The 25,113-nt window shown below is 38.4% G+C and overlaps 3 protein-coding genes across 3 annotated transcripts; all 3 read left to right on the top strand.

The window, feature by feature from the left end:
• Positions 1-2,539: 2,539 nt before the first annotated feature.
• LOC127520582 (hydroxylysine kinase) lies at positions 2,540-12,883 on the top strand. The gene is made up of 4 exons (XM_051908863.1): positions 2,540-2,843; positions 10,590-10,732; positions 10,862-11,042; positions 11,120-12,883. Exons 1-4 carry the CDS (start codon positions 2,540-2,542, stop codon positions 11,557-11,559), a joined length of 1,068 nt encoding a protein of 355 aa, XP_051764823.1. The 3' UTR covers positions 11,560-12,883.
• A 3,913-nt stretch (positions 12,884-16,796) lies between these two features.
• Positions 16,797-18,276, top strand: atpv0e2 (ATPase H+ transporting V0 subunit e2). Its single transcript, XM_051908884.1, has 4 exons — positions 16,797-17,008; positions 17,165-17,212; positions 17,529-17,628; positions 17,727-18,276. The coding sequence occupies exons 1-3, from the start codon at positions 16,905-16,907 to the stop codon at positions 17,620-17,622; spliced, it is 246 nt and encodes an 81-aa protein (XP_051764844.1). The 5' UTR covers positions 16,797-16,904; the 3' UTR covers positions 17,623-17,628; positions 17,727-18,276.
• A 1,085-nt stretch (positions 18,277-19,361) lies between these two features.
• hoga1 (4-hydroxy-2-oxoglutarate aldolase 1) lies at positions 19,362-24,882 on the top strand. The gene is made up of 8 exons (XM_051908867.1): positions 19,362-19,771; positions 20,047-20,267; positions 20,614-20,742; positions 21,532-21,659; positions 21,920-22,054; positions 23,045-23,141; positions 24,053-24,186; positions 24,515-24,882. The coding sequence occupies exons 2-8, from the start codon at positions 20,066-20,068 to the stop codon at positions 24,662-24,664; spliced, it is 975 nt and encodes a 324-aa protein (XP_051764827.1). The 5' UTR covers positions 19,362-19,771; positions 20,047-20,065; the 3' UTR covers positions 24,665-24,882.
• Positions 24,883-25,113: the final 231 nt, after the last annotated feature.

Genomic DNA, 25,113 nt, shown 5'->3' with positions numbered 1-25,113 from the left:
CCGATACAAAATTTTTGCGTATACACCTAAACGCGTCTCTGTGTGAACGCCCGGGGCCTAAAGTAGCCTAAATGTAAACAGGAGGGCCAAAAAATCGGATATGGTCAAAAGATCGGATCTGTGCATTAAGACCATAGACTGTAAAAAAATACGGACGACGCACCTTCACTCTCTTCCATTGCAGTAAGTGAAGCCGCCAGTGTGCCAATATAGTGCTGGCATCTTGAGTCTCGAGTCTGCGCATAGTGAACTTGAAACCCGAGTCTGCGCAGTAGTGAGCACAAAGTGGAGCCGCGATATCAAGGTCCCGCCCAAACTCAGAACAACGTATTATTTCGGTGTGAAATAAACAGTTATGGAAATGTAGAAATTAAAGTTAAAGCTCCAATCACCTCACGAAGATCCAGAAAAAAAGTCAGTTGGCGCCTCAGTGACTTCTTCACTCAGAGAAGCTGTCAACCTCAGCTGTCAATCATGACGTCACACCCCCGTTTTTATAGCATCAAATAACTAGCTAAAACCAAACTTATTTAAAGAACAAACACTTGAACTAACCAGCGTGATAAAAACTGCCTAATATGACAGAAATTGTCTTTGGAAAAAAAATATTTGAAGTGTAATTTAATTGTTTAGTTTGTCTCATGTCCCATTGGAATACATGGAGAGGGTGGAGTTTATAACCTATACTGCTTCCAGCCACCTGGGGGGTGATCGAGATGCTTTGGCTTCACTTTTCAGGACTCGTGTGGCATGCTTGATTAAGACTTGCAGTGTAAATGCAGCCTAAAAGGATTCAGTCATTGGACAAAACAGCATCGCGCCTCAGACTAAAAGACTTCAGGTCTCAAGAAAAACAATGCCAGGTGTCAGGTCTCGTACAATTAGGCATCAGATGAAACATCCTCAGACTAAAAGGCATCAGACAAGGCATCGGACGAAAAGGACTTGAGGCCCGATATATTAACTGCGAAGTTCTTTTTACTTCTTTGCTTAGGGATAAAACAATGTTGTAAATAACTTTTTAGAGCAATATACAACATCCCAATGGTTATCCATGCTACTGAGAGCAGTGTTTCCATAAATATGTGCACACAACAAAAATGACAGCAGTTCAGAAAGTATCTGATCATAGCAATGTGGATATGTTTGACTAGCTCCGCAATTCAGCCATCTCTAATCACGTCACGTCAGTAGGCCTACTTTATACAACAGATTACGTTAAATAGCAGCTTTATAGTAGGCCTATATTAAACATGAAAAAATAGTGGCTGTCGCTTTTGATTTGAATTACAAACTTATTTTCTACTATAGGCAAGGCTGTTTTTTGTAGTACATAATTTTCTTATAAATCATACAGAATGAGTTTTTTTGAGAATGTAAAAATGTGCACAGTTTCCTGTGATGGCTAGGTTTAGGGGTAGGGGTAGTGTAGGGGGATAGAAAATACGGTTTGTACAGTATAAAAACCATTACGCCTATAGAATGTCCCCACAATTCACAAAAACAAACGCGTGTGTGTTAATTATGTAGAATCTATTGATGGTATTCATTTTATGTATTTTTTTATGTAATCCCTTGGCAATGTTCTTTATGTTATTGTTATTCGAGCATTAAAAACGAATAAAAAAGCAGAGAGAGAGAGAGAGACCGAAGGTAAGCTGTATCTGATATTTTATTCTTACAGCTTTAAAGGGTTAGTTCACCCAAAAATGAAAATTCTTAATTTGTCATCTTCAGAATACAAATTAAGATATTTTTGATGAAATCCGAGAGTTAAAATAGTCCATGTGACTGTATTGGTTCTTTATTCAATAATATCTTCTCTTTTGTGTCATTCTCCTACGCTGTTTACGTTCAGCACTTCTAGGTTCTACATCAGAACGCTGGCTCAGTATTGGCCGACGCTGTTCACGTGAGCAGCACGACAAATGCTTGTGATGCTGACGCAGGAGTGACTAAGCGCTTAAATGAACGACTACTAGTCGACTAGAAAAATCTTTAGAAGAGTGCAGCCCTACTGATGCCTTTTAGTCTGATGCTGTTTCGTCCGATGCCTAATTGTACGAGACCTGACACTTGACGTTGTTTTTCCTGAAGCCTTTCAGTCTGAGGCATGATACCAATTCATCCAATGACTGAAGCCTTTTAATCTGAGGCATGACGCCTTTTTGTTGTTTGACTGAAGTCTGAGAATGTCCTAAAATGTACACCGTACAGCAGTGCAGTATATAGAACTGGTAAAACATGTTAAACTTGGTGTAAACATATTGATAATATACTGTGCAGACAACACTGAAGTTATGCCAAGATGTACTTACATGTTGTTCCAAATCTGTATTTATTTATTTATTGATTGATTGTATGAAACGAATAATTTTTTGAAGAATGTTTATGTTGTTCAGAATGACATTTTACAATGAATTATTCTTTTAACCTCTTATAGGAAAAAGCTTGCAGCATATAATGATTTCTGATCAATTTATTGCTCCTGTTAAGAATTGATTTGCCAATAAACAATTTTTTATTTCCATCCTCAGCTATGCCAACAAAAGAATCAAAGCCAAATCTCAGCCATTCCCAGGTTACTGAGATTATCAAACGAGTCTATGGCTTGACCATGTCCATCATTCGACCATTGCCCAGTTTTGATGATCAGAACTTTTACGTGGCCCCCAGTGATGGTGGAGAATATGTTGTAAAGATTATGAACTCTGCAGACAGTCACAACATCACTGTTATTGAGGTGCAGAATCATGCCATGACCTTCTTACACCAGAGAGGCTTTCCTGTCCAGACTGCTTTGCCCACTCTGACTGGCCAACTCATGAGCTTAGAGGAATTTGGTAAGAGTATTTTTCATAAAAAAGCATTATGTTTCTTTTTCTAACGGAGAAGTCACACCACACTTTTCATTCCATTGACGTCCATTCATACGCATGGAAATGTGGGAGACCCGAAAAGCAAGCTCATGCGAAGAAGTTTTGTATTTCGCTCTGCATGGAAGTTACGTATGACATGAATTATGTCAGATCAATACGTCATGGTATGACCTCCTATAGTTCAATTAAAATAACACAATCTTTAAAGCTGCAGGTTTCCAGAGTATTTACATTTTGGATTTATTGTTTATTATACATTGAATATATATATTTTTTAAAAAGATGCTGCCATATCATGCCTGTTGCAGTGTCTGAAGAAATTCTAGGAGTCTATCACACTGTCTGTCTGTTTCCTGAGTTTCTGATTTGGGGTCTCTTAGTTTGTATTTGGTTATTTCCTGTTTCTCTGTGCCATTTTGTAGTCAGTTTATAGTTTTTCTATTAGTTTTTTTTATTTGCTTTGGTACTATTTTCACAAGTAAGGTGTACATTTTCAAAACTCTTAGTACAAAAATCCAAACTGATCACACTTCAATGACAACTAGTCATACTTTTAAAACTTGATCTCATGCTTTCATTCTAGTTGTACATATTTTCATTCTACATAATCATTGTTTCACAAGATCGTTGTGATATGTAATTATAACATTTGGTTTAATCACTGAAACACAACAGTCTTCTTTCAATTTAGTACTTTTAACAATCAGTTAATTCAATAGCAAACAATGCAAGATACATGTTTAAAATCACCCTTGTTGCTGAAATATATACAGTAACACAGGCTACAGATGCCACATTAGAAAATACACTTACATTACCTAAATTACATAATTGACATAAAATCCATAATGTTTGTAATAGTATCTATTCAGTGTGTTATCAAAAGGTATGAAGTATGACACAGTCATGAGGTTTTGTGCTGGAACACAGTTTGCTGCCAATACAGTAAATGTTCTCACTGTACCATATGACAGAATCTATACTGTAGTTGATCTTTACAGATGAAGGGTGAGTTACAGTAATGTGGCAGTCTCTACCATGGTAATGCCTCTGTTTACAGTGTCACATGGCATACTATAATGTAAAATGCTGTATTTGATGCCATCTGTCTCCCTTCTTCTGATGCATTTCTGATCAATCTGATGTTATACAGTCATTGACTGTTTCTTTTCCCTTGTTCTATGTTAGAGTGCTAGGGGAACCACCTCCGCAGGAACCGGTGTCTGAAACACATATCCAATCTCAGCAATATCATATTGACCAGCGTCAGCCAATGACGTCAAAATGATGCGGCCTAGATAACATGTCATCCGCTTATCGTCCGAAGGGACTGTATGCAGGCAGGTGACATGGCTAAGAGGCATGGCAGTGACAACTGTCAGAATCAGGCAAATTCAACTGAAACGCCAGACCCACTCACCCTACGGGTCACAACTGGGCTGTCAGTGACAGCGCTCCCAGCGGTCAAAGCCTCAGTTATAGGCCTCAAAAGCAGCCTCCATATTTTACACATGAAGGCCTGCCAAGGCCGCACAAATAGCCTGGAACCAACAGATTAGAAAGGGCACGAAGCATTCAGCGCGGGCTCTTACCCTACACGTGGATTTTAGAAAGGGCATGAAGCACTCGGTGTGTGCTCTTACCACATACATGGATTTTAGGAAGGGCACAAGCACTCATTCTACGATGCACATGGATTTTATAAAGGGCATGAAGCACTCGGCACATGCCCCTTTTCATAAATACTTTTACTTCATACAGAAGGGGTTCCCAAAGGACCCCCAGCCAGTCACTTCTCAGGGGAGCACTTGTCAACCCTGAATGCCACCAGGGAGGCTGACCAGGTTCCTAGCTGTACTAGTAAACTAGTCTGCCTACAACCTGTCTGTTTCTACAGAAACAGAGTCTCCGATACAGAAAGTCTCACGAAGAGACATCCAGAAAGAGGGACTGCGAAAGGGCCATAACCAACTCAGACCGGATCTTAGAGAAGGGCATCCTGGAGAGCAGGACTCAGCAAAAGCACTATCGACCCTTGCAATCGAGGGGAGTATATCTGCTTGATCCTAGGATCTACAAAGCAACTATGTTTCAAGGCGCTAAGGAGGCGTGCACTCTAAAAAAAGGGGACCTTCGTGAGGGGAATGCTCACAGCCTAGGGGCTGATCTAACCGGGAGGCCTCAAGAGAAGCCTTCGACCTATGACCAGACTTAGGGAGCTAAGTACTCAAGTCTACTCTCAGAATGAGAGGAGTCCCAAGCTCAACCTATGAGGTCGACCAGGCTATAGGCTATGAAAACGACGGTGAACAGGATTAGCTAAGTCAGCGACACATAGTAACGTGCGGTCTCAGAAAGGCCAGATTAAAAGGCCAACCGTCACATCGCCAGCAAGCAGAGTACTTCAGTAAAAGCATCCTTTTTACAAACATGCGGCAACATACCCTTGAGGAGGCCCATTTGGGCCTACTACTCCTAGATGAACATGGGCATCAGCTCGTGGCACCCACTTAACAATAAGACCTTGCTGACCGATACCCAACCGCAGGGGACTCACGTCAGGGCGGCCTAAAGTGGCCAGTTACCTGGTATCAAGTCTTAACTGGCAGAGAAAATACCGCACTGTAGGGAATTCGCTTCCAGGGGGTCCCTAAGTCCAAACACCTCAAACGTACTGGCTAAAAATAGTCATTGCTAGCTGCCATGTACCTGCTTAATGGGGGCTGGCCCTCAGGGAGGCCTGTAAAGGCCAACTAGCTGATAGCTAGCTGTCTAAGGCCTGCAACACTGGGGTTCGCCCACAGGGAGACCTGCTAATACACAGGAAGGCATGTTGGGCCCAACTACCTAAGAGCAAGACTAGCTAGCTGTCCAAAGGCCTGCAGCACTGGGGTTCACCCACAGGGAAGCCTGCTAATGCACAGGGGGGCCTGCTAAGGCCATCCACCTAATACCAAAACTTGCTAGCTGACCAAAGCATAAATAGTCAGTTACCCATATTGCTGGGGACTCGCCTTCAGAGAGGCCTGCTAAGGCCTATTATCTGATAGCAAATCTATGTGCATCTACCAGAGAACCCATACTGCTGGGGATTAGCCTCCAGGGCAGCCCGCTAGGGCCAGCTACCTGGTAGCCAGTTCAACATGGCTAAATGCAGCAACCACACTGATGGGGCACGTCTCTAGAGAGGCCTGCTAAGGCCGTCAACCTGATAGCAAGACGTTGCTCTAAATACCCAAAGGGGACTTGCCTGCAGGGGGCCTGCTAAGGCCACAACCAGCAGCAAGTCTTGCTGCTAGCGCACTATTGGGGACTTGCTAAGGCCTGACAGCGCATATGCAGGCTGCTAAGAGCCCACATGGTGGGGACTCACACTGAAGGGAGGTCTGTTAAGCCCGCCGACAAGCAGTGTACTCAGTAAAAGCTCCTTTTAACCTTTAAGCAAGGGGAGTACAAACATAAGCCACATGCCTTGTATGGTTCTGCTACTCCAGACGAACACAGGCGTCAGCTCGTGGCAATGCTCGGGCTACAAGGGAGCATATTAAATGACCAGCCCAAAGTGAAGGTCAAAATACTGCTCGACCTGAGCCACAATGGTGAAGGGCAGACAAAAACCAGAGCTATAAGTGAAGGACTCATATAAAACCTTGTATTAAACAGGGGAGTACGGTTCACATGACCCTGAGAATGCTACAGGGTAAAGGCATACCATAGTGACTCAAACACAACAGAAACAGTATCTGCTCTCAGCCCTAGAGGAATGGGGGCCTGTTTCCTAGAAACGGCCACTCATAATCAACCTAACACTTGAACGTTCGTTCAGCGGGCTTAGGGGAGTCAAGCTAGGGCCTAACAGTAACTAGCTTCCGAAAAGCAGGGCCACAGCAAAGAGCATTTTACTATTCGCAAAGTGAAAGGGGCCTAAACCACCTATTCTGGGCTTTTCCATGCCTTCTCGACCTCAGCATGCAGGTCAGGAAGGACTGGAAGGCTCACCAGAGCTGGGGGTTTATGGCCAGAGAGAAACCAATCGTCAAGCCTGCCGCACGCAGTCTCTCTCTTAACGTGCTGCCATGGCAACTCTAATCTGCTGGCGGCACATTCCATAATCTCCAAAAGCTCTGCATACGTGGGGCAGGGTGACTGAAAGGATTCAGCTATCTCACCTTCTTTATCCTCCTCAGCCATCTCCTGAGCACCAGCTGATGGACCTGAGGATGCTGATGAAAGCACATCCTCTTCCAGCAGGTCTGTCTCGCGAGCCACCGAACAACCCGAGAGGTCCACGCTCCTCTCAAATTGTTCGGCGAGCTCCCTCTGAGAACCCCATGACCTGAGTCTCCGCTTTGTCTCGGCACGAGCAGGACCAGAACCACCAGGCACAAATGCTGCACTCTCTTCCCTCGAGAAGAGGTCCAAATGAGACCTGAGCGTTCTCAGAGGAAAACGCTCACAATTTGCACAGGAATCTCCCTCAAGAACCTCCCATGCATGCTCTTCGCCCAGACGCACAGCTCGTGTGTGTCATCTGGTTTCAGATAACGTGGACATGGATCCACACACTTAACAAATCTCCTAGATTTCTCTGTACATTTCATTTGTTTGCCAGATAGTGCTTCAAACATGACAGTCCCTAAAGACGAAAAGAGGATGACATGTTATCTAGGTGCCCCTTATATACTATCGGGCCGCATCATTATGACATCATGGGCTGTCGCCGGTCAATATTGCTGAGATTGGATATGTGTTTCAGACACCGGTTCCCGCGGAGGCGGTTTCCCTAGCGCTCTTTTCGAAAGGGAACTTTCTGCATTTTTATATTTTCATAAAAATATAATTTCGTATGATTTATAAGTTGTTTTCCTCATGGGGACCAAAAAAAAAGAAAGAAAAAGTTTGGTATTACCATCCTTGTGGGGGACATTTGGTTCACAACGCAGAGTTTACCAGGACCACACATGCACACACTTTGAAAATTGTGGTTATCATCTAAGATAAATTGCTTATAATGTAATAAGAATTCATTACATTTGGTTATCCATATCGCAAACAAGTTCTATAGAAACTATGCTTATAGAATCAATATCTATAGAAATCTATAGGTGTGCCAAATGATTCATTGATTAACCTTTAAAATCAGTTGGATTAAATAATAGATAAATGTATTAAACTGAACGAGAAGAGATGAACATGAAAAGTTTGATAGTAAGAGCTTTATGAAAGGCAGTTACTGTGAATGAAACATTTATATAGATGAAACACTTATTTTGTGTTGTGAAAAGGAAAATTTGCTGAAATGTTTGAAAAAAGTGCATTTTTGATGATCTGTTGTTATTAGTACTAAGAGTTTTGAAAATTTACCAATTGCTTGTGAAAATTGCCCCAAAGAAATTAAAAAAAACTGTAAGCCATTCCAGGGGTTCCTAGTTTCCTGATCTACCCCAGTGTATATATACCCTTGTATATTCCTTTGTACAGGGTCAATCATTGTTGCTTGTAACATCTGTTCTTGTACTGCCCTTTGTTTCTGTTCCTGTCTGTGCTTCTAATTCTGGTTCCTGTCTGTGGTCCTGATTCTGGTTTCCCCCACTGATGAAGAAATTTAGACCCCCATAACCCCCCCCCCCCTTAAGCAGGCTACCCATCAAGAAAGAGGCAATAAAGGAGAGGAAAACTGAACAAGTACTAATACTGGATGTATTAGGTGATGCACCTGTGGATACTCCTCAAATTAGATGTTGGACCTCTCGTGATGTAATGATGTCCAGGGTTTGTGAATACATCCAGAGTGGATGGCCACCAGTGCTGGAACCTGAGTTTCAACCTTATCATCAAAGTTTTAGTGAATTCGAACTGCTACAGATGTTGGTATCAGACAATGGTCCTTGTTTTACAAGTGCTGATTTTGCAGCATTCATGAAAAAGAATGGAATTCAGCACATTCGGACGGCACCCTTTCACCCCTTCTCAAACGGGTTAGCGGAAAGAGCCATGCAGACCTTTAAAGCTGGTCTCAAGAAAATGAAGGGAGAAACTCTGGAGACAAGAGTGAGTAGGTTCCTGTTCAGTTATAGGATTACGCCACAAACTACAACTGATGTGTCCCCTGCTGAAATGATGATGTCCAGACGTTTAAGATCAACTTTTGATTTGCTTCTACCAGACCTGGCCGCCAAAGTGCAAAAGAAACAGCTCAAACAGAAAGAAGAGCATGACAACAATGTTGGCTTGCTGACTTTTTCAGTGGGTGATCCTGTGTATGTGAGAAATTATAGCTACGGACCGCAATGGATTCCTGCTGTGGTTGAAAGATGTACCGGTCCGCTGTCTTATGCAGTCTTGACAGGAATGGGACAAACCTGGAAAAGGCACATTGATCAGGTTCACAGGAGACACTCACTCACAGCACCGGAGTCTGCAATCATGCAGGATTCACCAGGTATTGAAGAGGGAATCATGCAGCCTGTGAGCAGTGTACCTGTAGAGCCAGGGGAATAGAAAGAACTGTTGCCAGTGTCATAAGAAGAGCCTGAGGCTGCTACTGAACAATTTCAAAAGGGAGGGAGAGCAGACGCTCTTCCACCAGAGTAGTTGACCATAAGGAGGTCATCCAGAGAAAAACAGGAACCAAGATATCTGAAAGATGTTGTTAGATAATTCAGTAAGATTTTATTTTATTTTATTTTCCTGGTAAGAGAAAAAGGGGGAAAATTAACAGTTGACATATTTGGGGATGTTTTACCTTTAAGGGGGGGAAAGATGTAGTAGACTGAGTGCAATTCTGATAGTTCCAGTTGTGGCCTCTAGGGGGTGTATATGTTTATGTTGAGTGGGAAATTACCTGTTGAAGAAGAGTGTTCTGTCCTGTTGGATAGCCAGGTTGTGTTTCTCGTTCATATACGATGCAACTTTTTGTATGGAAGAAAACAGGAAGAAAAGCACTTTTGCTAAGATACTGCCTAAGAGATTTATCATTTATGCCGTCCAGCGATTTTCACTTGCACTTATCAGAGAATTATTAGGAAGGTAGGTAGTTGACGTTAATGGAGGAATTTGCAGCTTTACTTGCAAACTACAATTTCTGTTCATCAATAAGGTGAGAACCAGAACCGTTATAAACCCAAATACACTCAAATTAATTACATTAATTAAAAAGTGTACTATCCAAGTAGTAATAAATGTGTTTGCTGTCATAATGATGGCAGTAGCACAAAAGTAGTAGCTGTTCCATGCTCCGGCATGATTAGCGCTCACACTGCATGCGTACCGCGCTCGAGCCCAACTGAACCGTTCTCTGGCCCACCTCTTCCAAGTGGGCCAGGGACAGCTAAACGAACCGTGGCCGGGCACGGTACGGAGCGATCACACTAGTCAAACAAACCAGGCTTTAGGGGTCAAACGTGCTCGGGCACGGTTCAGAGCGCCTAGAGTGACTACACTCTAAGTGTTTTGTTTGGGACAGGGCCTGAAGTGGAAAAGCATCTTAGTTCCCCTATTGATTAAAATTCCTACATTAAAGTCCTAAATACTGTAAGGTTTGATGGTAACTGGTTTGAAATGCCTGTAAAAGGTGAGTAAATGATGACAGATTCATTTCTGAATTAAAGATCTGAAAATTATGTATGGAGAACACTGAATGAATGTACAGTATATTGTAAATCAAATGCTAATTAACAATTTTTTATTTTAATTTTTTTTCTATCACAGATTGTGGTTTTGGCACACAGAAATATTTAGTGCGCTTACTTACCTACCTGCCTGGCACTACCATAGCCAAAATTACCTGCAGCCCTCAGATCTTGTACGATGTTGGGAAAATGGCTGCCAGATTGGATACAGTTTTATTGCAAGTAAAATCTTTTATTGCATTCCATCATTCACCCAAAAATGATGATTCAGTCATTATTTGTATTTTTCTTAAGGTTTCCCTTTATTTCCTGTATTTAGGCATTTGTTTTTGTTTCTTTTTTCATTTAAAGATGGAGCATCCAAACATCACTGCCCTTCAGAGAGAAAATTTTATATGGAATCTCACCAGCATTCCACTCTTAAATCAGTATATTCATGTGATGGACGGGGATCCTGTACAAAAGGTTGTTAAAGCCATTATTGAGCAGTACCAGATCCAAATCATGCCAAAGCTACCATTGTTTCGCAAATGTAAGAAGTTATTTAGTTTAAGACATTATCCGAAGTTAAAGCAATTCTTTTTTTGTAACATTTTTATTGTATTACAGGCATTAACCATGGAGACTTCAATGACCACAATCTCTTGGTGAAACCTTATGGACCCTCAAAGTACAAGATCACTGGGATTCTTGATTTTGCAGACATGAGCTATGGTTATTTTATATTTGAGCTAGCCATAACTATCAGGTACATGATGATTGAGAATCCCAATCCAGTCGATGTCGGAGGGCCAGTGGTGGCGGGATGGGAAAGTGTTTTTCCTCTCAATGAGGTAGAAAGAGACTCATTGTATTTGCTGGTTCTGTGTCGGTTCTGCCAGTCCCTGGTTCTGGCTTGGCACGCTGTGATCCAGCAACCAGAGAATGAGGAGTACTTGATGAGCACTACCAGGAGAGGTGTACACCACATCTGCCGTCTTTGGGAGCTGGGTAAAGAGGAAGTGGAAAGAATATGGTTCCAGAGTGCTGCACAGATCAGCCCACCTTGACTGAGCATTGAAGCACAACAGCTTGCTATAAAATATTTGCAGTAATCTGGAATGTCTAGCATTAAAGAAATTTTTCACTTTGTTATGAAGTCAAATGATGTCACCACCACCATGAAAGTTAATGTGTTGTTTTGGACCTCACAGACTTTCATTGTATGAGCAAAAACATTCTTTACTCCGTGGAACATAAAGAAGATGCTGTTTTGAAGAAAGACATGCACTTGATCTTAGATTTTATCATCTAAAACCATTGATGCTTACAATATGAATGAGCATTGTAAAATTAAATCTGACATTATCAGTGAAACTGTCTACACTGGGTGTGGTGCTATGTGACACGTCACGACAAATTAATGACAGTAAACTGATGACTTCTATTTCTGATGAACAACAAGCGTCTGCACTACTTCTGACACAAAGGACAAATGGATATGCAATGGTCATTTTAGCCTCTCACCCTTTACCAACAAATGATCGATAGATAAACACATCACTAGAGATTGGCTTTCTGCAGAAAAAGCAGCCAATTACAATTCCTTTGTTGCACAGCCTACCAAAGTTAATGAAAAGTTAAGAATAATAATATGTTTCAAGTTATACCGGGGAAAGTACGTGTTCAGTGCCGTTCGCAAGTGTCAATCAATGGCAAACCACTTACATTTCTATGGTAACCACTCAGATTCAAACAACTTCATAACTTGTTTGTGGTAATGGCAAAAAGAAAGACACACACTCACACAGACACTCTCTTTCACAAACTCACTCTGACATTTACTAGGAAACACACTCAAACACTCACTCACACACTCAGACACTCACTCACACTGTCACACACTCACTCACACACACACTCACTCACTTACACACACCCTCACTTTAACATTCACTCACACACACACACTCGCACACACACATGCTCTCTCTCGCACACACACACACACACACACACACACACACTCACTCACTCACTCACTTACACACACCCTCACTTTAACACTCACTCACACACACATACACACACAGGTTTGTTAAAAAGTCATAACTGAAGCTGTTTTCATAGTATTTTCTCCATAGGGAATTTATTTTTTTTATGAAAACTTACAGGCTAAAATGTTAAAGACAGATTGTAAGCAGGCCTACTGTAACTATCCGAGTTTTTAATCAATGGTTTTCATTTTTTAAAAGAATGCTTATTTTTTTTTATTTAATTTTTATTGGGTTTAATTAATTATTATTTATAATAGGCTACTAATTTGCCTATTTATTATGTTATACTTATTTTTAAATCTTAATTAAAAAAATATACTTCTGGCATACATTTAAACTGACACCTGTCTTAGTGTTTATTTGTTGTCTCTGGTTTAGATTTGGGACTTTTACTAAGTCGATGCGCTGTACCATTCAAAGGTGACCTATGTAGTTTGTGCTGCACTAATGCCACCTTTGCAAACGACCCTTTGTGCGTCGCGTCTGACCCAAACAACATAATCACAGCCTATACAGGTGCTTGTGAAGGCATGTCTCAACAGGTAAATATAGGCTACTTTCAATTAAGGTCCAACATATTAGAAATAGCCTAACGTTACTTCTTACTGTGTTGCTAAGTGTCAAGAGAGTAAGCAATTGAGTAACATGAGCGTTTAGCTTATAATAAACAAATCCAACGTACATCTGCAACAGGCAGTTATGACAAAAAAAAAAAAAATCCTTTTAAAAAAGTAACTGCTTACCACTGGTATAACCTATTAATTAATCTTTACTAATACTGTTTAACCTTAATAGATTATCAAACCCAAGTGGATCAAACCCCAAACACTAGTGGATCAAACCCCCTACACTAAACCAAGGAGTTGGGAGGGAGAGAGTTTTCTTTTACAAACCCGATTCCAAAAAAGTTGGGACACTGTACAAATTGTGAATAAAAAAGGAATGCAATAATTTACAAATCACAATAGAATATAGATAACATATCAAATGTTGAAAGTGAGACATTTTGAAATGTCATGCCAAATATTGGCTCATTTTGGATTTCATGAGAGCTACACATTCCAAAAAAGTTGGGACAGGTAGCAATAAGAGGCCGGAAAAGTTAAATGTACATATAAGGAACAGCTGGAGGACCAATTTGCAACTTGTTAGGTCAATTGGCAACATGATTGGATATAAAAAGAGCCTCTCAGAGTGGCAGTGTCTCTCAGAAGTCAAGATGGGCAGAGGATCACCAATTCCCCCAATGCTGCGGCGAAAAATAGTGGAGAAATATCAGAAAGGAGTTTCTCAGAGAAAAATTGCAAAGAGTTTGAAGTTATCATCATCTACAGTGCATAATATCATCCAAAGATTCAGAGAATCTGGAACAATCTCTGTGCGTAAGGGTCAAGGCCGGAAAACCATACTGGATGCCCGTGATCTTTGGGCCCTTAGACAGCACTGCAGCACATACAGGAATGCTACTGTAATGGAAATCACAACATGGGTTCAGGAACACTTCCAGAAAACATTGTCGGTGAACATAATCCACCGTGCCATTCGCCGTTGCCGGCTAAAACTCTATAGGTCAAAAAAGAAGCCATATCTAAACATGATCCAGAAGCGCAGGCATTTTCTCTGGGCCAAGGCTCATTTAAAATGGACTTTGGCAAAGTGGAAAACTGTTCTGTGGTCAGACAAATCAAAATTTGAAGTTCTTTTTGGAAAACTGGGACGCCATGTCATCCAGACTAAAGAGGACAAGGACAACCCAAGTTGTTATCAGCGCTCAGTTCAGAAGCCTGCATCTTTGATGGTATGGGGTTGCATGAGTGCGTGTGGCATGGGCAGCTTAGACATCTGGAAAGGCACCATCAATGCTGAAAGGTATATCCAAGTTCTAGAACAACATATGCTCCCATCCAGACGTCGTCTCTTTCAGGGAAGACCTTGCATTTTCCAACATGACAATGCCAGACCACATACTGCATCAATTACAACATCATGGCTGCGTAGAAGAAGGATCCGGGTACTGAAATGGCCAGCCTGCAGTCCAGATCTTTCACCCATAGAAAACATTTGGCGCATCATAAAGAGGAAGATGTGACAAAGAAGACCTAAGACAGTTGAGCAACTAGAAGCCTGTATTAGACAAGAATGGGACAACATTCCAATTCCTAAACTTGAGCAACTTGTCTCCTCAGTCCCCAGACGTTTGCAGACTGTTATAAAAAGAAGAGGGGATGCCACACAGTGGTAAACATGGCCTTGTCCCAACTTTTTTGAGATGTGTTGATGCCATGAAATTTAAAATCAACTTATTTTTCCCTTAAAATGATACATTTTCTCAGTTTAAACATTTGATATGTCATCTATGTTGTATTCTGAATAAAATAGTGAAATTTGAAACTTCCACATCATTGCATTCCTTTTTTATTCACAATTTGTACAGTGTCCCAACTTTTTTGGAATCGGGTTTGTATTACTTAGCTACCTTTTGTCACCTGCAGGATTTTTCAGCTGAATGACTGTTCTGTGTATAGTTTATTTATCGGCTTTTTGTATCTAAATTGGTCTCCAGTCTAATTCCAGTCTAATTAAGTTGGCTTATATTCCTTCTCCCACTCCAATAGAACCTAGAACTGGTCCAGTATAAGCGTTGTGTTAGAGAATACTCACACACATTAGGAGCAGTGAGTACTGCAAACGGAAGATTTGAAGATTTGCTATAAAAAAAAAAAAATCTATTAAGCCCTTAAAATATGAACATTGAAAAAAAGATATATTCCCAAAACTGTCTGCTACTGGTTGTCAGCAAAGATTTTATATATACTTGATACATCATTGAAAGAGACTTTGTTGTCAGCTGATTTCTTGTGTGTGTGAGGGGTGGGGGTGGGGGGGTCATGTTAGAGAGGGTCTAAACAAGATGAGAAGTGTGAGATGTTTACTCAGAGTCAAACATTATTATTGTGCTTTCTGTGAATGCAGAATATTTTTGTGAAAAATCATTAACTTGTGCCCAATATTACAATATTTCTTCTGTGTACACTACTGAATACATTTTGAATATAGTCAGTGTAACTCACAGTGGAACTAAGGAATTAACTGTAACATTTGTTATTAACATCTAACAGTAATTAACAGCTAAAATCTTTTAAAATATTTTTTTTCTTCAGCCTTCCTTGATTAATTATAGTCTTAATTGTATATTGTTTAATTTTTGCAGTTTTGCATAATAATAAAACTGCTAATTAATGTTAATTTATGTACTTATGTATATATGTTATTTGAGATGGTGATTTTTTTTTTTCTTTGGTTACTTTGGCTCCCCCAGGAGCACATATTCAATGAGGAACAGGAAAGGTGGAGGAAGACATTATTCAGATACATAATAATGTATTTTAATAATTAAAATAACAACACAACATTACCTAAAGTAAGTAACACCTAATTTACGCATTTCTGGAATTTTAAATAAACACATTTTAGCTATGTTATTTTGTTCTGTGGGTTGGGGTGGCATTTCCATGAATTGACCAGTAGATGGCTGCAGTGACTCACACATTAAACAGAATAAAACTTAAAAGCTAAAAGATTAAGATATTATAATAATCCTCCTAACAAAAGTTTTTATTGAAGAGGTTGAGGTTTTATTGGTTTTATTGAAAAGGTTTTATTGAAGAACATGAATCACAAAATTGATAACATAAATTGGTTTAATCTGTTAACACTTAGTTTCTGTAATAAAAGCTTGAAAACAAATATTAAACTACAGCAGAATTACCAGAGGAAATACAGTCAACATTTGAAGTGGATCAAAAAAGTTCATCAAAGTTGTCCTAAGAACAAATTTGTCCTAAGAAGAAGGATTTAGGACAACTTTGATGAAAGGTTTTGATCCACTTCAAATGTTGACTACTGTATATTAACAATAATTAAGATTTTTACTTTAAAATAATTACATTGCTTAAATTGTAACGGATGATATTTACAATTTATATGCAACTGACTGAAATGTTTTTGTAAAATTATATAAGGGGTGCAATATAAGATATTATAATAACAAATCAAAAACTATTTAAAAATATGAGAATATATAGATTTCAATGTAAATGCAGAAACACTATTTACAGTTTTTGGAATGGGTGGTTTAGCGTTATGAGTGACGTATAGGGTCTATTACGTCAATGTAGTGAGCAAGGATTCAGTTTGAGTGACAACTTCTTTCTACCAATCGCGTACAGACGCAGAATAACATCGGCCCATTCATGAAGAGGTGGGCGTGAGCAAAGGATTAGTGCGACGTCGTACTGTATTGAACTGTTCACTGCTGTATTTTAATTATATTTCCAGTACAACGCAATAGTGTCGCAATGGTTTCGCACTCGCTGGCTTTACCGATGATCTGTTTCACCACGTTGTGGGGTCTGGTCGGGATTGTCGCCCCTTTTTTTGTACCGAAAGGACCAAACAGAGGGTGAGGAATGATGCTGAAACAGGCCGAGCGATTCATCCATCCATCCATCCATCTTAAACGCCTCCATTCTCTTACAGTAGTCATTTAAATGTCATTACAGTGTTATTCCATATTGCATCTGCGTTGATTTTTGATTTAAGTGTTTCATAATTACAGCGTTATCATTACCAGTTTGGTGCTGACCGCCGTTTGCTGCTATATATTGTGAGTATAAAGAAACATTTTTGAAATATACTGTCAAATTGCCTATATCCATACATTTTAAAATAGACGTTTATTCATATTTTGTCTATTTGGGTTAAATGTGAAACTTTCATTCACGCTTAGTAATGTAGGATATCAGCTTTACATATTAGCTGTTTACAATGTTTGCAGTGCTTTTTTTTTTTTTTTTTTTTTTTTTTTGCTTTTTTTTTGCTTTTTTTCTGTGATTTGTCTATTGATGATATTGTAATTTAAATGTATGAAATAGTATACCGTTTATTTTGAATGTTTAATTCTGTATTCATGCCTGTTGCAGCTGGTTAGTGGCAATACTGGCCCAAGCAAATCCTCTGTTCGGACCTCAGCTTAAAAATGAGACCATATGGTATCTGCGGTACTTCTGGGAGTAGATGGAGGTAAACTTACTCCATATCAGATAATTTGTTGAAAACTGGATTTACGAGGATAAAATAATGATCGAGATTTGATTCATTCTTATTCTCATGTCTTGCAGGTGTCATTTGGAAGAATCAGAATATTTATCACATCAAGCTTTTTTCTTAATGTCACTATTACAATCAATAAAACCCAATCCTTGTGTTATGAAACCAGTTTTTAACATTAAACAACATTTACAATGTGTTACTTAACATAATAAATAGAACATTTGGAAAATACTACTGAATCACATTCTAATTATGTACACAATTATGTACAAATAGGGATATTCTTGTGATGTGTGAAGAATTATGAAGAAATCTACTTGTCTGAGAGTTGAGTAATATGGCTATACTGTATGAGTAAATGTTTTTGTTTGTTTTGTTTTGCAGTAAGGAGCATGTTAAAGAATGTGTGACTTTAACCTGTTTTTATTATATTGTCCTTAGTTGCATGTGACACTGTATCCATGTTTACTTCATCGGTAAAGTAATTTTTGTATTATTGTTTTTTATTTGTAAATGTGAATGACGTTCTATTTATGTTTTATGTCATCATATGTATGTACTGTGTCATTCATGTTACTGAAAAACATGTAAATAAAGTGAAATATTGTAGTGAACCTACTGAAGTTGTGTGGTGTTGCTAATGTGGCCTGCTGTATTCAAAGCACTCTCATAGGTACAACATAGGAGTTACCTTGCAAAATTGGTGAATGTTTGATTTAAGAATAATACGTGTCAGGCCACAAGTTTACAGTGCTCAGCGTAAATGAGTACACCCCCTTTGAAAAGTAACATTTTAAACAATATCTCAATGAACACAAAAAACAATTTCCAAAATGTTGACAAGACTAAGTTTAATATAACACCTGTTTAACTTATAACATGGAAGTAATGTTAATAATATATCTTGGATTACACATTTTTCAGTTTTACTCAAATTAGGGTGATTCAAAAATGAGTACACCCCACAACAAACACTACTACATCTAGTGCTTTGTATGGCATATAATAATAATTTATGAAAAGTTTGGCCAATTGAATGCAACAGTTTTTCAGCCTATTTTTGCCATTTATTTAGGTTTTTTAATTTGTTTTTTTATTATTATTATTATTTTATTTGTTCATAAAATAGTTATAAGCCATGAACCAAAACTAACCTCTGGTGTGAGTCACATTATCACAAACTTTCAAATGATGCAAAAAAGTATTTGAAAATCAGACAATTGAAATCAGTATTTGAAAAAAGAATATGTACTCAGCATCTTTAATAAAGAAATGAACTACAATCACATTAAGCATCGTGAACAACTTAATACAATTAAAAAAAAAAAAAAAAAAGGTAGAAAAACAAAACTATTAAAATTGTTTATTATAGGTTTTTGTAAAATAACCAGATTCATACAAATATATAAGTAGTTTACACGTGTAAGTGAGATATTCGTGCTTTAAGGGAGTGGGCGGTTACCGCAGAGCTCCGATTCTATGATTGGTCGATATTTTTCTACAGGATCATGGGTAGTGTAGTTTTTTCACCAGGAATTGCACTGTTAAATTGGGTTTAAAAATGAAATAACGGGATCTGACTGCTTAAACTGAAGTACATACCATTAATAAATAATCTCGCAGCTCGTAGTACATCTGTCTTGGAGGCTTAGAAGTTGTCAAAGTTAGTTCCACTATGGAAAAAATTAAAGGGATTTTACTTCCGGGATGTGTCTGTTTATGGTTTACGCGTGCCTGGTTCGCTGAAAGGCAAACGCTGTTAAATGGTGAAACTACCAAATGAATATCATTTACAATAAGCGAGGTAACTTTTTAAAAATGTTTCCAGGTGACGTCAGGACAACCTAATTTACATTCAAAAGCTAAACTTACACTAGGCTACTGGGATTCGTGCATACGGACTTTATTCAATGACAGCAAGACACCTTTCTGCTTATGCACGAGAAAGTGAACACGCTCCTCCAGCTGATCAGAACACAAGCAGGACTGTTTCTCCTTTTGCATATACAATAATAATAATAAACATTAATAATAACAACATACATTAAGTTGTGACACTGTTTCCAGGACTTTTATGCGAATGCGAGATTGTCTGGACATCTGCAGCAAAAAGGTATGCAAAACTTAGCTGCATGCTTAGCTTAAATGCGTTATAGCATGAAAAAGCATTTATTAAGTTATGCGATTTGTATGTTTTGAAATTGTCTATGCTTCGCGAATACATATACTTACGAGGTTTAAACATAACAAATGCCTTTTTTAGTTTTCCTAAATATGTTTTTCTACATTGTCAGCATTTTGGGTTGATAAGTGTGTTGATTATTAACTGCATGGTGTGCAGCATTTACCAGAGTTCACATTTTCCTTTAACCATCTTTTTTTCTACAGACGGATCCCAACCAGTGCCATGTATGCAATTCGCAGTTTCAGTCTTCTGTGCAGAAGATCAACTGTTTCAACATGGAGAAATACAAGTCAGAGTGCTGGGAAGAGGCTGGATATAAGTGGAATTCATCCTCCGATTGCCACTCCATTTACTCAGAGTGAAGATGTGGACTATCAAAAACTTGATGACAATCTTAAGAAGTATGGCAGCTTACCTTTCAGAGGTGAGTTAACGATGTTTGCACTTTGCAGTAGTTGTTTGACACAATTAAATCAAACGTAGGCCTACAATACAGCATGCAGGAGCAATTGTAATGAATGTTATGTGAATATAAAGCCTACACCATAGAATATGTCACATATATACTGTATGTAGATTTTGTGTGACTCATTTTTATGCAGACAAAAGTTAACAGATGTTAAGTGAACCATTGCAGGTTAAAGTCCACTTTTAAACCTTTTAAAGTGCTCTACCTAGTGGACTTTTAAAAAAACTACATCTCAGTGTTTTTCCTGAAATCAGTTGAAATCTTGTATTATTTTACAACTCACTGTTTGTTCCACTGGCAGGTCTTGTAGTGCAGGGCTCTAATGGGGAATATCCGTACCTGACACTGGAGGAGAGGGTAGAGGTTGTGAAGAGAGTCAAACAGGCACTGCCAAAAGACAAGTTAGTCATGGCTGGATCTGGTTGTGAATGTAAGTCTCTCTTGTGCCTGTATTGAATATAGGGCTGCACGATTAATCAAAATTAACCTGAAATCATGCTTAAACCGATTTGGCTTAGAGTGCGATTTGATTATTATATTTTATATGCAGTTTGTTAGTGAAGCATGACTCTGTGATCAGTAGTAAATGCTGCTCCAACTGAAAGCACTGTGAGTTATTTATACTTATAATGTGCATTTGAAAAAGCAACATGCGTCAAAACATCTTTTCAAACACGAGAAGCATTTATGAACCTCTTGTCCAACAAAAGACTAAATTTAATAACAACATTTAATAACATGTTTTTATTCCAAACTCACATCCTAACGTCAGTTGATTCTTTGAAATAACATCCTTCGTTAAGATGATGTGGCTTCTTACACACAGAATAAGGCACACAACATATTTCATAGTATTGTATACAGTGATAAAGGCTATGTCGATTAGCATTGTATTATAAATATACTTTATCATGAAAATACCCGAGAAGGCTCGAAGAACTCCGATAAACCATATATTGTCGTAGTCGTGTGTTTATTAGTCTTGTTTAATCAATCAAAGCATTTCAATCTTCTGTTTATTCAGCTACAGAGAGAGTATGATGCCATAGGAATTTCCTGGAACGACGTGCGTTATCTTCTGCGGGGCATATTTGGAGTTTGCATTTACTACTAATATATATATATATATATATAATATATATATACACACACACACACACACACCATTTCATTTACACACCAGATGACAGTTCTTTTGTTTTTTTGTTTGTTCTTGTAGCCACCAGAGCAACGATCCTCATGAGCCAGAGAATGGCAGAAGCAGGTGCTGATTGTTTGTTAGTGGTAACACCTTGTTTTTACCGAGGTCGAATGGATAGCCAAGCTCTTATAAACCACTACACCAAGGTAGTCTTGAGTAATTGTTTTTCATTTTAATTTCAATTTAATTTCAATCAATTAATAATATGGTCTGTATTAAAGTGTAGAGAATGTTTTCATGAATAATGATACATTTAATCAAAGACTCTTCTCTCCATCGTGATCAAATGGAACTGTAGACATTATGCATATCTTTTTGTGCTAATTTGCATTTTACTTGGTTCAGTTGTGGTTGAGCTTCACACTCCATCTTATTAAAATTCATTGCTGCTCTTCTCTTTTCCAAGGTGGCAGATTCCAGTTCAGTGCCAGTTGTGTTGTACAGTGTTCCAGCAAACACTGGTCTGGACCTGCCTGTGGACGCAATAATTCAACTCTCCCAACATCCAAATATTGTCGGCCTCAAAGATAGTGGTGGAGACGTAAGAGCTACCATAATTCATATTTAATATAGTTCTATTTTATTTATTAATAATGTATAATTAACAGTTCAGAGCTGTAATAGATAGATAGAAGAAATAGCTTTATATAAGATTACAATTGAAAATGTATTTGTTTCATGAATGCATTAAGTCTATCTGTCATTTATTTTTCTTTTATTCAGCTGTTGACATTTATTAATGCAGTTTGAAATTCTGTTGATCTCCTTTGAAAGTAATTAATTCCTTTTTAAAGTAATTCAGTTCTTCCCCATGTGGTGCTTGTCATTTGAAATACTCTTCCAGTTTTGTGGAATTTCACACGCAGACAGTCATGTGACTCACTGAAAACTAAGAGCCACATATATAAATATATCAAGTCAAGTTATCTTCATTTATATAGCGCTTTTCACAATACATATTGTTTCACTTCATGTTGTTGAATGGAAGAACAGAATATATTTTCTTTCTCTTTGTATTTTTATATCAATATGGTACAAGATTATCCTAATTCAAATCAATGTGATAAACAAATGAGTTCAAAGGTAATCTAAAAGTAATCAAAAGTAGTCAGATTACATTAACTTAATATTGGAATACCTAATTTGGAATCAGTAAACGACTACAATTTGTAAGTAATCTACCCAGCACTGTCTCAGTCAGAGGAAACAAAATTGCAATCTCTCTCTCTCTCTCTCTCTCTCTCTCTCTCTCCCTCTCTCCCTCTCTCTCTCTCTCTCTCTCTCTCTCTCTGTCACTGTTAATTTCTCATGGATGCTCCAGTGTTAGGCTATTTTTTGACTCGAGTTTAAAAAGTAATCACTGTATTCAAAGTTAAAGATTTTGTGCCATTCTTTATTGCCTTCTCCAACCACTACATTTAGATGTAAAAATATTGCATAACAGTTCTGTTTGCAATCTCCCTTATGTTTATCTCCCTGATTTTACAATCTTCAATCACCTTAAAACACTTTAATCTCTGATAATTGATAGATCACCAGAATAGCTCTGATCGTGCAGAAGACCAGATTGCAGGATTTCCAGGTGCTTGCAGGATCAGCTGGTTTCCTCATGGCTGCATACGCTGTAGGTGAGAATGAGAATCTTTATGCCGTTAAGTAATACTCTTATAAACAATATACTTGGATGCACCCTATGTCACACAATATGTATGTATTATTTGTGATTAATAAACAGAAATTCAGAATAAATTAAATTAATTGCAAAACATACTACCGCAATGTATACTTAAAGTTGTACTTTAAAAACATACTTCACAAATGAATGCATTTTTTCACTTTACAATAGGCATCTAAGAAAGGTGGAAAAATAAATAAATAATAATAAAAAAAAAAATGTTTTCATGTCCATTATTATTTTAGGTTGATTATGTTTGAGATTGCAACTGATTCATTTGTACTGTCTGTCTATACAAATTGGTGAAAATTCATCATAATGTACAGGAAGTACCTTAAGAGTAATTATTTAAACATGATATGTTGAACGTACAATTTGCGACCATAATAAAAAACATCATGCAAATTCTGTCACCATCCACCTTGAAGGGCAATTGATTCATGTACATTCACATAACATGAAAATGGAGTAACCGTAGAGATAGGGTCCTTAATAGAAACCTGTCAGTCCTAATACAATATCCACTGCATTTTTGTCATAATGGCAAGGTTTGATGAAACTTCGGTGAATCAAATGTCAGCTTGTGTGAGAGCATCTAGGAAGTCTGTCAATTAATCAACACAATCAAAGTTGCATAATATCTGTCAGAAAGACTTGGCAGGGGGTGGCATGTTCTGGGCCATTATCATGTGCATGGGTGGTGTCAACTTGTCAATCAAGCTGTTGTTTATGTTGCACTGGTCCATACTGTGTCAGTCACATTGTAGAGGAAAAGTAGGGGTATTGAATTTCACTTTTTCCATGTATTTTGCATGCATGTTACCAATGTGACGTTAAGGGCCGATTTTGCTCTGTTTGTTGTAGGGGCCGTGGGAGGCATATGTGCCCTCGCAAATGTCCTGGGTCAGCAGGTGTGTGATCTAGCACAGCTGTGTGTTTCAGGACGCTGGGACGAGGCCAGAGAGCTCCAATATCGCCTCATCGAACCCAACACAGCAGTGAGCATCACATCACCATGGCAACGCCGCACATTTATACCACAGATGCATTTACTGCTATATAGGCATGATAAACATTGGAAGCAACCCTTCCCCCAAGAGCTGTTGAGCTTTGCTTCAAAGGGCATGAGAAAGATTTGCACTATGGTGCAAATGCGCTTTCGAAAAAAAGAAAAGGGAAAAAAAAAACCTAATTGGCTGATCTTAAAGGGTTTGATCAGAATGAACAGACTCTGAATGATGCCTTTGACCTTGTTTAAAAGAGAACCTATGATTGAGTTTGACTGTATTCATTAAAATTCAATGTCTCTTCCCCTCCTTTTTATAGGTAACTCGGCAGTATGGTGTTCCAGCTTTGAAACAAGCAATGAAGTGGTTTGGATATCATGGTGGTGTGTGCCGGTCCCCTTTACAGCCTTTATCAAAGGCAGATTTAGCTCAGCTTCAAGTAACATTCTCCTCCAATGGGTGGCTGTAGAAGTAGGAAGGGCAACAGAATTAGTGTTACAGTACTAAGGGTTTCTAAACAGAGAATGTTTAATTATTGTTGTTGTGACATCATTAATTTGAACTAATTTTCTCATGAGATTTTAAGAAACATTGAAAAATATTCCATTGATTTTTTTTTTTTTCTCCCTGCATACTGGATGTTTTATGTTGCTTGCTGAGGAATTATAAACAAAAATGTTCATTAAATTTTTCTGTAGTTTTAGTGTTTTTCTTTTTCTGCATCACAGTTTTGTTTCTCTTTATGCATGGTGCAACACATCTTTAAAAGCCATTCTGGATGTGATATTACATCTTATTCAGTTGTTTTGAAGTGAAGTAAAGCAAAGCAATACTTTGCATATTTTGAATGTACAGTATATCATATATTAGAGTAAAAGGAAACAATGCTTTCAATATGTGTTACATTCTTGTTTTGGA

This window comes from Ctenopharyngodon idella, chromosome 10, assembly GCF_019924925.1.
Source record: "Ctenopharyngodon idella isolate HZGC_01 chromosome 10, HZGC01, whole genome shotgun sequence".
NCBI classification, from domain to species: Eukaryota; Metazoa; Chordata; class Actinopteri; order Cypriniformes; family Xenocyprididae; genus Ctenopharyngodon; species Ctenopharyngodon idella.
This window is presented reverse-complemented; position numbering and strand designations above follow the sequence as displayed.